Genomic DNA, 12,118 nt, shown 5'->3' on the forward strand with positions numbered 1-12,118 from the left:
TCATGGTAATGTCTCTCCCTGTCCTGTTGGATTCTGGCTATTATTGCTGGTGATGTTCCTCTTTTATCTAAGCCAACTGAAGGAGGCGAAGCCAATGAAGATGTGCAGCACTCCATGGTTCTTACTATCCTTACTTGCTTTGGCTACTCTGTCTCCCCTTCCATTTGCTCTATCCTCACTGGTGCAGCTGTAGCAGTGAGAGGAAAGCCAGCCTGCCAGCATATGCTGACACATTGAACTTTCTGGGAGGAAGGAGTGGGTTGATGGCAGCTCAGGATATTATCACCAAACTGAAGCGAGACCATGCCCCATAAGAAAAATTGTTAACAGCACTGTTTGTAGCTAAGCATTTTCATGAAGAACAGTTTATTCTATCAGGTGACAGATGAGTCATTCTACTTCCCCCTTCCTGTTTAATGTGCAGAAAATGTGAACACTGATAGCTACTAGATAAGCGAGGAATCACACAATGTATATTTAATTCATTTTTTAAAAAAATTAGCCATTTTGTTACATGGATTTCATCTGCCCTTTCCTACACTATTCTTAACATCAGTCTGTATCAGAACTACACTTTGGTGCTAGTCTTCACTCAAGCAAGGGATACAGTAGCTTAAAGCATGGTCAGTAAGCTAACCTTATGTTGTCCAGATTATATGCTTTGCATTTACTAGAACTCAAATTCATCTTCAGATGAAGCTGGTTCATCGCCAAAAGGGGTTGACTAAATCTCATTGGGGAAAGAAATTCTGCATCAGAAGGAAAAGTAACAACAGCATTCTCTTATTAAAAACTCTGAAAAACAAGAATGACTGATGCAGGTAGAACAGACTGAACAAAAACACACTAGAAGTACACACTATATAAATTTTAAATCTTGTCATTTGTACAAACTAAACAATAATTTTCTCCATGAGTTATTTTTAGTATAAGTAGTCAGATTTAGACCAATAGTCTCTCAATGGCTTGTTGGACAGACTGAATTTGAGGTTTTAGCTGTGAGCCTTCTTTGATAGTAATGGAACAGGCAATTACAGGCCGAGACACACCACATGCCCGGCCCAGGGCCTGCTTAGACCGCACAAACACATAGGGCACATTCTTGTCCTCACAAAGTAGTGGAAGGTGAAGGATGATCTCAAGGGGCTCAGCATCTGCAGCCATCACAATGAATTCAGCAATTCCTCTGTTCAAGGTTTTAGTGGCTGTGGAAAAAAGTCAATATAATTACTCAGACTAATAGGGTACTTAGTAAAATCAAACGAGCTGCTGGTTTCAGCAGCATCTATATAGCAGATCTTTAAAAAAAGCTTTCATTACCAAGCTTCTACAGGACCTAATCATTTGATGCAGTTTTAATTGGAATGGTAGAAATGACATATCTATCTCCCTCCCATCCCTTGCTTTTAGGTACATTTCAAGACGTGTGTGTCTCCATTAGAATGCTACAACTGTAGACTTCTCAATTGTACCAACCACCTTAAGTGCATCTGAGCTCCCAAAAAATCTAAATGACTTTATACAAACAAAATGGCTTTACAAGTCTATCAATATTTTGTATGAAGGACTATAAAACTATACTGGTCAGAGCACATTGAAATAGCAGTGTCTGAATGAGAGCAGATTTGGAAACAACATGGAGGGGAAATCTCTTTTAATTTATGGTTTCTGTTTTGTGGTAGAAAAACATATTGGAGCTATGCCTCTGTTTCTATACTATTTCAGTATTACAACTTGGGGAAAAGGGATTAGTGTCTTGGACATGGAGACCAAGGATAAGTATGGCTGTTAAAACAGATCTGAGGAAAGTTCTAAATATTTTACCTACAGGAGGTAATATAAACCTGGGAAAGATTAACCATTTGGTTCAACTAGCTCTTACCTTCATTTGCCCCTTTGCGTAACTGTTTGTAGTTACAGGACTGCTGTACAAGATCCAGCAGTGTCTTGGTTAGCAGAGCATCAGCAAGTGGATAAGCTTTAGGATTTACTTCTGCTTCAATCTATAGGAAGAAATTAAAAATTAGGACACATGAAATTTTCTTCAAGTGTTTGCTATTCCAGCTAAAGTGGTATCTTGGCTCATGAATGTAATCTGTTCCAGGACTCTGGTTGTGACCCAAATTGGTCGCGACCTAAGTCAAATTTCCCCATAAGGTTCAATGTAAATAAGGTTAATCCATTCTGTAACCATTTTTTTAATCACAAAAATTTGAAACAAAGTAGCAAAGAACAACAAAGCACTGTACAGTACAGTAGAGAACACTAACCGAGGTGGTGGGGAGGTTAATTGGTTGGAGGGAGAGTCCAAAAGACGATCATGCGATAGCGATTGTCCTGGGGGGGGGGGGATGGCTGTGATCGTGCTTGCATAGGGAAGATGGGCGTGATTGTGGGCGTGCTCATGGAAGACGGGAGCGATTGCGGCCATCTCCCCCCACCCACCCCCCCCGCACAACCCCGATCATGCTTCTCTTCCCCGCCCGAGTGTGACTGCAAACCCCGCCCCCCCCCCCCCCCCCCCGAGCACAACTGCTATTGCACCAGTGCAGGGAAGACAGGCACGATTGTCACCCAATGTGGAGTTCGTGCCCTGAGGCAAAATTTTGCCTTAATTTCTGTTCACAACCTGATTTGGTTGTGAACCGAGGCGTTCGTGAGCTGAGGTACCACTGTACTTCAAAGTTATAGAATTCCATCTTCACTAAATCTAATGGTTAATAGTTAAATTTAAGTCAATTTACCAAACACTTAAGAAAAAAAAACTGCTCCTCTAACATCCTTTGTCACAATGGCTTTAGCATGTTGCTAGTTGCATGTTAAGACACGCTACATTTCAGCAGTACACACTGATACATAGCAACATTTTTCTACTTTAGAGTAATGTGGCTGAACTAGTTTACAGGAAGTAGGCATTAGTTTTCAATAAACAATAAAGTGTGCCAAATCAACCTTCATCCCTCCCCTTAGTAGAAGATGGCTTTTAGATATGAACATACTTCCATAATACAAAGAACAGCCTTGCAGCCAAGGTGGCCCAAGATCGAATACATGCTCAGCTGTAAAAGGCTGATCTTGGGCCTACCTCTCTAAATAGTGCTGTCATGTGTCTAAAACTGAGCATCCTTCATATAAAGGTTCTGGAAGAACAACGCAAAGAACGGAAGTCAATGAAACGCTAATGGCAGGAGCACACGGAGAATAAGATGTAATAACAACTCTGAATATGCATAGGGGAGTGCTTGCAACTGGGACCAAGGTGTTATTAAGGGTACAGTTACTCTTACACAATATAAAAATACACCAACTTGTAAACTGGTAGTTCACGCCCTAAGGAACAGGCTTGGCTCTTCCTTTCTTAGCACGTGGCAAGGCTCAGGCTTTATTAACGCCCGCGTAGAAAGGAGAAGACTAAATCTCTGCTCATCCACGAGTTACAACCTCATTCCCAACCACGTGCGTGCAGCCACCTACAGTCCTAGACATTCCCATCAAGAGAAAACGGATGCATTGTGCTTTCCAGCAACTCTTTGGCCTCCTCTGTTTGACGACACTTACCATCTCTGTGAACAGTTTGTCCTGGAAGAACCCTCTCGGCCCGAAAGCTTCACGGAGGAAGAGCCTAATTCCGCTCGGACACAGAAACGCAAGGAAAACGCGCGACTGGAAGTGACGTGACTACCAAGGGGAGGGAGAGGGCAGGAAACGACTTGCCACAGCCTTTCGCTTGAAAAATCTCTCACTTGCGACCTCTAGCTTTGGCTGATTGCAAAAGGAAAATCGACTCAGGAGTCAACCCGGACATACAATATAAGAAGTTAAGCGGCAAACTTGCTATGCGTATTTACTTGGGAGTAACTTCGCTTGCGTCAAGCACGGCTTACTTCCGAAAGAACATGCATACTTAGATCGGGCTTAGTCAGTTATTCCACGCAGAAGGCAGAATACAAGCTATGTGTTCTGGTACATGCATTACCTGATCGTTGCCCCACTGCCGCTTGCCCTCTTCAAGGTTCATACCCCTATTCCATGCCCCAATCAACCTTTGCACACCCAGCCGGCTATTCTGTGGTGCAAAATCTGCTTCCATTGCGTAGGGTCGACGCTAAGACAAATATCCCGTCATTCTCCAGCGCTCAGCAGGTGTTTTGCGAGGTACAGTCTCGTTTTTGATAATTTGCCAATTTTCCCCCTGTACTGTTAGCAGAAATTAACCAGGTGCAATTTAAATCAGCGTTGCATCCAATAAACGGAAATGGCTTCACTTGTCAATGTCTGCAGTCATTTAAACACAGGATCTCTGCCCGGAAATGTGTCTACACAGAGATACAAGTGGCACAATCTCTAGCCCCTTGACACCGCAATTCTATCCATGTTTACAGGTAAGTAAGCTCCGCAGAGTTCAGTGAGGCTCCCTTCTCCCTGTGCAGAGAATTTATTTATTAAATTCCTTTCTCTTCGCTACAAATAGTGTTCAAGGCGTCCTACAACTCCCAGCATGCAATATTAAATACAACATTATTACAAAAATAAGCAGTTCATAATATATGAGCAAATGAGTTAGCACTGTAATTTTTGGCTTCGGATCTCATTACAGAATGTCGCTCTGAACTCAACGGATTTTCTGAGCAACCTTTCTTGAGATCGCGGTGTATATCATACTGTATTTCCGGAACATGTGTTTATTTAAATAATTTATACCTTATTTTCCATTCCCCCCATATATTAAGAAAGCCCCTTTTATATTGAAATCCTGTTCATACCTACTCAGAAGTAAGTTCGAATGAGTTAAATAGAAGTCATTCCCACGTAAGTGGGCATAGAATCACGGTCTTTAAAAATCCAAGAAATGAATTAGAATAAAATCAAAAACCGGGGCGGGAATAGGTGTGGAAAGTTAAATACGATACACAGCTGTAGCTTCTCACGAGCAATCCTGATTTAAAAAGAAGTCCTCGTTGCTGCCCTTCTGCCCAATCAGGATTCACGCATCCTTCCATTCGAAGGGAGTCTACCTAGACTTTGACTGCGCTTGCGCAAACCTTAGACGCCAAAGTTGTTGTCGCTCTCCCTCGGGGTTGCATGCTGAGGGAGAGCGGCGGGGCGGCGATGCAATGGATGTGGCTGTGGAGTCCCTCATTTGTGAGCGGTTTCACTTGCAGCACGATGCTCGCTGGGTCCTCACCTTCCTGCCTTCGCCAAGTTGTCTGGCGTGCGCCATTGAGACGCTGAGAGAGGAGGGGGCTTCGGTGTGTTCGCGGGCGCGGCCCAGGTGGCGCGCTTTTTCAGCTGCACCTGGTCCTTGATCTCGTCTGCTTTATCCTTGTCTCGTTTCTTCTCATAAGCCTCCTTTCTGTCCTAAGCCCATGAGGTCACCTACAACTGTGCTGTCCAGTTCTGTCCTCTCATAGCGACCGTAGGAACGAATGCCCTCCAAAATGGCCTGTCCTTAACAGCTCTGCTCAGCTCTTGTAAACTCAAGGCAGTGTCTTTATAGAGCTTGTGCATCACGCAGTTGGGCTTCTTCTGTCGCCTTTTTTCCAGGGAGGAGAAACTAACTCATGCTCTTAAACTTGCCCATTTGTTCACAATGATTGGATACCATAGAGCAGACCTGGGCATTGTACGGCCCGCGGGCCACATCCAGCCCGATGGCGGACCCTGACTGGCCTGCATGAGGTCACTGGCAAATTAAAAGTCAATGCAAATATATATCATCGTAATATAGATGCAAGCAATACAAATGCACTGCTTTTATTTTGAAGGATCTGCTAAATTGAATTTATTGCTTTTCATGTAATGTTAATGTTTTTGTGAATATTCATTAAATAGTGTTCTGTGCTCCACATTTTCATTGTATCATTGTAATGTATCATTTACTGTTTTTATAGAGATATATATATTGAGCAGAGCTGTAAGTGTATTGGTCCAGCCCTTAACAACAGTCAAAGTTTCTCATGTGGCCCCATAGGAAAATTAATTGCCCAGCCCTGCCGTAGTGGATAGTTTAATGATGAGGCAGTCCTACAGCTGATCTTAATTTGAGTTCTGCTCGAGTGTGAGAACTGTTTTTTGTGGTGGGGTGAATCAGGCAGCAAGGGGAGCAAGAAACTGTTTGTTGAGTGATAGAGTTGCCCCTTCCCCTAGTGTAGGTGCTAGGTGTTCGTCCTGCCTTCTCTCCAGGCACTCAGCACCCTGCAGATTGGGGTGCAGCTGCTGCTTTGTACCAGTGTGGGTTCCAAAGATAGGAGGCAGGAATGTATATAGGAGGAAATGGGCTTACAGGCACAATCCTATCATATTTAGACAGCAAAAGAAGTTCTAGAAGCCTGACTGGGCTATGCTGGGAGTTCTATAATGTTTGCCTGTTTAAACATGCATAGAACTGCATCCTAAGAATGTTTTCATATGTGAAGTAAATCACATGGTTCACATAATGCAACATGAACTCAAATGTGTGTTTTACAGTGTGAGCCTAATGATGCATGTTCTGTATTAAGTTCTACATTAAATAGGAAAAATAGCCATGTTATCCATAAGAAAAATGCTAAAATTCATACAGTGTAGTATTCAAACATAAAATATAACTCAGAAAACTCACTTCTTGGTAGTTTGCATAGAACTGTGCACCATTTTATAGTGAAGAATGAGTGGCTGTAGTATTTCCTGAATTATGGCTTAATTTATTATCTTGAGTTTGTATTACTCTGTCTCTAACTTTGCAAGGTTTGTGATTTTGGTGCCCATGAATCCTTATCAATTTGTCAGAATTTCCAGTTGTGTTTATTTATTAATTATAGCATTTTTATGCCGCCCTCATCGCAGCCTCAGGACGGCTTACAAAGCAGATTGAGCAAACATAGAATTAAAAATCCGGAGCATCTCGGCAATCGTTTAAAACCAGTAAATAAAAGCAACAATTAACAATTAAAATATTGTTTAAATAAAAAGCTCTTGGCCTGGCGCCGAAAAACAAATAACGACGGTGCCAGGCAGACCTCTCTGTGGAGCGCATTCCATAGGTATTAATGGCAGCTAGAGTTTATTTTAATTGCCTTGGTTAACAATAAATAGACCTTTGCTGAGATGGACCTTTTTCTTAGTTCCAACAAGGGATTTCTGATGAACTAGCACTAGCAGTCAAAAGCAATGACCGTGTTTAGACAATGCAATAATGCATACTGAAGGGTTGAGTGTGGATTGTTGAGGGAACATAGCTTTTCTATTGTCCAAACCCAGCCACAATAACAAACCTTGGTTCACAACCCAACAGCTAACCATGGTTTCTATAAGGGTTTTTTTTATGATGAGCAAGTGATGGCTTGTTAGCACAGTTGAGTTTGGATAACATAACTCACATTTCTGCAACAACCTGTATTTAAGAACAACCCACAGTCAATCCATACTGAATTGTTGAGTGTGGGTTACTCTGTTGTCAGAATCTAGTCAATGTCTATATTTTAGGGACAGACTAATAAACTTATATCTGGTAATAGTATATCTGCCCTTTGTACATGTCACCCATTGCTACTACTGATTAGATTATTTAATTTTGTCCTTGGATTGGCTCTGTCAGGGTCAGTCAAGTGAAAGCTTCTCTGAAAGCACTTGGAAGGAGCAAAACAGCTGGAGTAAATAGGATACTACTAGAACTATTCCAAGTTGCAGAGATTGAATTGGTTCAACTCTAAGAAGAATGTGCCAATAAATATGAAAAAAACAAAACAATAGCCTATAGACTGAAAATGTTCAATATGCATTCTGATCCCTGCAAAAGGAGATACAAAACAGTGCAGCAAATATAGAACCATTATGCTAATTTCACATGCAAGTGAAGTGGTGCTCTCAAAGTGTTGCAACAAAAAGAATTACCCTGCATGGAACAAGAAATGCCTCGTGTTCAAGCCAGATTCCAAAAAGGAAGAGGCACTAGAGGTCATTTTGCAAATATACATTGGCTATCAGAGTGCATCAAAGAATTTCAGATCAGCCTATGCTTTATAAACTACAACAAGGCCTTTATCTGTATGGATCACGAAAAGCTATGTATGATCTTAAAAGGAATTGAGATGCTTCACCAATTGGTTGTCCTGATGTATCATGGACAAGAAGCTACTGTCAGAACAGAATATTGAGAAGCAGAATGGTTTCCCGTAGGCAACAGGAGTATATTTTATCTTCCTATCTGTTCAATCTGTACACAGAACATCTCATAAGGAAAGCTGGAGTAGGATCAGAAGAATTGAAAATAGGCGGAAGGGGCATCAATAATTTAAGATATGCAGATGATACCCTATTACTGGCAGAGAGTAGCAATGAACTGAAACACATCCTGAGGAAAGTGAAAGAAAGTGCAAATGCAGGATTGCAACAGAATTACAGAACTGTACTGTTAACAATGAAGACAATGCAATTCTGAAAGTTTTACATACTTTGGCTCAGTCGTCAATTCGAAGGGAGATTGCATCCAAGAAATTTGAAGAAGACGGACTTGGAAGGGCAGCAATAAAGGAACTAGCAACGTTCATCAAGTGTAAGGATGTTTCACCAGAGACTATGATCAAGTTCATCCACCCTGTTTTACATCACTGCATATGAGAGTGAAAGGTAGACAATGCAGAACGCTGAAAAGATAAAAATGGATGCATTCGAGCATGGTACTGAGGGGGAGCTTTGCAAACATCCTGCACTGTCAGCCAAATAAGTGGGTCCTAGATTAATTCCAGCCAGAGCTTTCCCTAGAAGTAAAAGTGACAAAGGTGGGGCTGTCATTCTTTGGGCACCTCATGAAAAAGAAAGACAATAATGTTAGGAAAAGTTGAAGGCAGAAGAAGAAAAGGAAGACCGAATATAAGATGGACTGATTCCATAAAGGAAGCTGCAGCCTTGAATATAGAAGAGCTGAGCAAGGCTGCCATAGATAGGACATTCTGAAGGGCTCTCATTCTTAGGGTAACTATAAATTGGAGATGACTTGATGGCACACAACAATGGTACATGGACCTTTTCACTTGCTTATGAGGTGAAGGTGCTAGCAGGAAATCATCTTGCATCCCAAATGTGAGGTGTGAAGGAATGGTTTTCTGCTCATTTATACTCTCCTGCTGCATTTATCCAATAATACTCATGATTTCCAAGTTTTCCTGTGAGGTCACTGAATTAACCTTCGGTATTTTAAAATTTATGAAACTTTTAAAATGTATGTTACACTTAACAGAGAATAAGAGGGCAGGGTCTGCTTCAAGGGGCTTACAATCTAGAAATAGCACAAAGCCAACAATAGAAAGGGAGGCAAGTAAAGGCGAAGGAAGAATGTGCATTTATTGCTGTTAGGAAAAGTGAAGTTGAGACTAAGGGGTTGTGCCAAAGACTTTATGGAAGGGTGGGTTTTGAGCACTGATGTTACTTGTTTGGGACACGGTTCTATGCATCAGAAGTAACGAGAGAAAGGTTTGTATTGATTTAAGCAGAAAACCTTTGTTGACAATTTATGGTGGTAGAGCTGGATGAATGAAGGTGATCTCGGGCATGAGTGTATTGAGATATAAATTAGAAAATGTGAGGTGGGACAGAGCCATGGAAGGGTTTATATCTTGTGCTGCTTTTCAGAAGGAAATTTAGTGTGACTTAAGAACTTACAAATATGTATTTGCATGAGAATATAAACTTTGCTTATATTTCCTAATTGATGTAATTTTCCTCTTCTAACATTTAGCTAGTACGGAAGAAGTATGTGCTCACCTACCTTCGACATGTTCTGACTCAGCATACAACATTGGTCATCCCACTGTTTGTACAAGATGAAAGAGTGTGTGCTCATTTCATAGCAACTCTATTTGGTAAGAGAAATCATATATTTACTTATTATTTATTTAGGGAACTTCTATGCCGCCCCATTTGCCGAAACCTCGGGGTGGCTCACAAACATAAATAAATAACATCATATAAAACAATATAATTTAACAGTATAAATTAAGTCGTCCTGGCCAAAGAATAAAATAAATAAATAATATTAACAATTAAAATAACGTTTAAATAAAAAGGTCTTCGTCTGGCGCCGAAAAACAAATAATGACGGCGCCAGGCAGACCTCTCTGGGGAATGCATTCCATAGATTGGGCACCACCGCAGAGAAAGCCCTCCTCCGAGTACTTACGGTCCTAATTTCCTTCACGGAGGGTTCCCGGAGAAGGGCCTCTCCCGCTGATCTCAAGGGGTGGGCGGGCATATATGGACGTAAGCGCTCCTTCAGGTAACCAGGACCCAAGCCGTTAAGGGCTTTATAGGTCATCACCAACACCTTGAATTGGGCCCGGACTTCAATGGGAAGCCAGTGAAGCTGATGGAGAACTGGAGTCACGTGAACATAATGCCCAGTTCCCGTCAGCAGCCTGGCAGCTCTATTTTGAACCAATTGAAGTATCTGGACCATCTTCAAGGGCAGCCCCATGTAGAGCGCATTACAGAAGTCAAGTCGGGAAGTCACCAACATGTGTGTCACTGTCGCCAGGCAGTCGTTCTCCAGCTGATGGATCAGCCGAAGCTGAAAGAAAGTGCTCCTCGCCACCGCTGTCACCTGAGCTTCCAGTGAAAGCTCAGGGTTGAGGAGCACTCCCAGGCTGCGGACCTTGTCCCTAAGAGGGAGTGCAACCCCATTCAGGACTAGGTTCAATTCACCTTCCCCAAAGCCCAGTCCGCCAACCAACAGGACCTCCGTCTTGTCTGAATTGAGCTTCAGTTTATTGGCCCTCATCCAGCCGATTACCTCAGCCAGGCACCGGTTCAGCGCAGCCACTGCCTCACCTGGATTGGTGGAAAATGAGAGGTAGAGCTGGGTATCATCAGCGTACTGATGATTCCGCAGCCCACACCTCCTGATGACATCTCCCAGCGGTTTCATGTAGACGTTAAACAGCAAAGGGGACAAAATGGATCCCTGCGGTACTCCATGGCATAGCTGCCATGGCGCAGAGCCATAGTCCCCCAGCACCACCTTCTGGAATCGGCCGTTGAGATAGGAGCGGAACCACTGCAAAGCAGTGCCTCCAACCCCCAATCCCGCTAGCCTATCCAGAAGGATACCATGGTCGATGGTATTGAAAGCCGCTGAGAGGTCCAGAAGAACCAACAGGGATGCACTCCCCCTGTCCTACTCCCTGCACAGGTCATCATACAGGGCGACCAAGGCAGATTCAGTACCATACCCGGGGCTGAAGCCGGACTGAAATGGGTCCGGATAATCAGTTTCATGCAAGAGTGCTTGGAGTTGTCCCGCCACCACCCGCTCCAACACCTTGCCCAGAAATGGGATGTTGGCCACTGGTCTATAATTAGTGGCCATCTCTGGATCCAGTGACACTTTCTTCAGGACTGGTCGAACTACTGGCTCCTTTAAAGGGGCAGGTACCCGACCCTCCCTCAGAGAAGCGTTAACCACTTCCAAGATCCAGATCCCAATCCCGTGCTTTGTGTTGTTTATTAACCAAGATGGGCACGGGTCCAATAGGCAAGTGGTGGGACGTACTCGTCCAAGCACCTTGTCCACATCATCAGGCCACAATAACTGAAATTCATCCATTAATTTTGGACCAGACGGTGACATTGGTATCTCCCCAAAAGCCTCTGAATCACTAGTAGAGTCTAGCTTGTGACGAATCTGAGTGATTTTCTCCCTGAATTGCTTGGCAAAGTCGTCACAGCAGGCCTTCAAGGGTGGAACCAGATCTTTCTTAGGGCCAGGACGGACCAGCCCTTGTACCACCTGAAAAAGCTCCGCCGGACGGCATTTTGAGGAGGCAATGGAAACAGAGAAGAATTTCTTTTTCGCCGCCCTCACCGCCACATCATAGGTCCGATAATGGGCTCTTAAGTGTGTTCGGTCAGATTCATCCCGTGATCTCCTCCACCTACGCTCTAGCCATCTCCTGGCCTGCTTCATCGCCCGCAATTCAGATGTATACCAAGGGGAAGAGTGGGCTCTGCCTGGTGGGAGAGGACGCTTAGGAGCGATCGTGTCAACAGCCCTAGTCATCTCCCCATTCCATAGTTTGACCAGAGCCTCGACAGGAGCACCAGTCTTGTCAGCCGGAAACTCCCCCAGGGCCTTCATGAATCCATC

The 12,118-nt window shown here is 43.3% G+C and overlaps 2 protein-coding genes across 2 annotated transcripts in view; one reads left to right on the forward strand and one right to left on the reverse strand.

Annotated features, from left to right (window-relative positions):
- Positions 1-462: 462 nt before the first annotated feature.
- On the reverse strand, positions 463-3,675 carry SNU13 (small nuclear ribonucleoprotein 13). The gene is made up of 3 exons (XM_044455281.1): positions 3,559-3,675; positions 1,883-2,003; positions 463-1,205 (listed from the first exon to the last, which is right to left on the reverse strand). The coding sequence occupies exons 1-3, from the start codon at positions 3,559-3,561 to the stop codon at positions 943-945; spliced, it is 387 nt and encodes a 128-aa protein (XP_044311216.1). The 5' UTR covers positions 3,562-3,675; the 3' UTR covers positions 463-942.
- A 1,439-nt stretch (positions 3,676-5,114) lies between these two features.
- The window catches only part of MEI1 (meiotic double-stranded break formation protein 1), a 52,328-nt gene continuing 45,324 nt past the window's right edge, over positions 5,115-12,118 (forward strand). The window contains exons 1-2 of the mRNA XM_044455176.1: positions 5,115-5,249; positions 9,716-9,839. Of these exons, the coding sequence (XP_044311111.1) occupies positions 5,115-5,249; positions 9,716-9,839 (259 nt within the window). The remainder of the gene's footprint in view (positions 5,250-9,715; positions 9,840-12,118) is intronic.

Source organism: Varanus komodoensis, unplaced genomic scaffold, assembly GCF_004798865.1.
Source record: "Varanus komodoensis strain SLA01 unplaced genomic scaffold, ASM479886v1 scaffold8, whole genome shotgun sequence".
NCBI classification, from domain to species: Eukaryota; Metazoa; Chordata; class Lepidosauria; order Squamata; family Varanidae; genus Varanus; species Varanus komodoensis.

What these genes read in the sequence shown, in the direction of transcription:
- SNU13 (XM_044455281.1), bottom strand. An exon ending in ACGCAAAGGGGCAAATGAAG is followed by an intron (nt 1,206 to 1,882) that starts GTAAGAGCTAGT and finishes TTTTTTCCACAG; the next exon opens with CCACTAAAACCTTGAACAGA.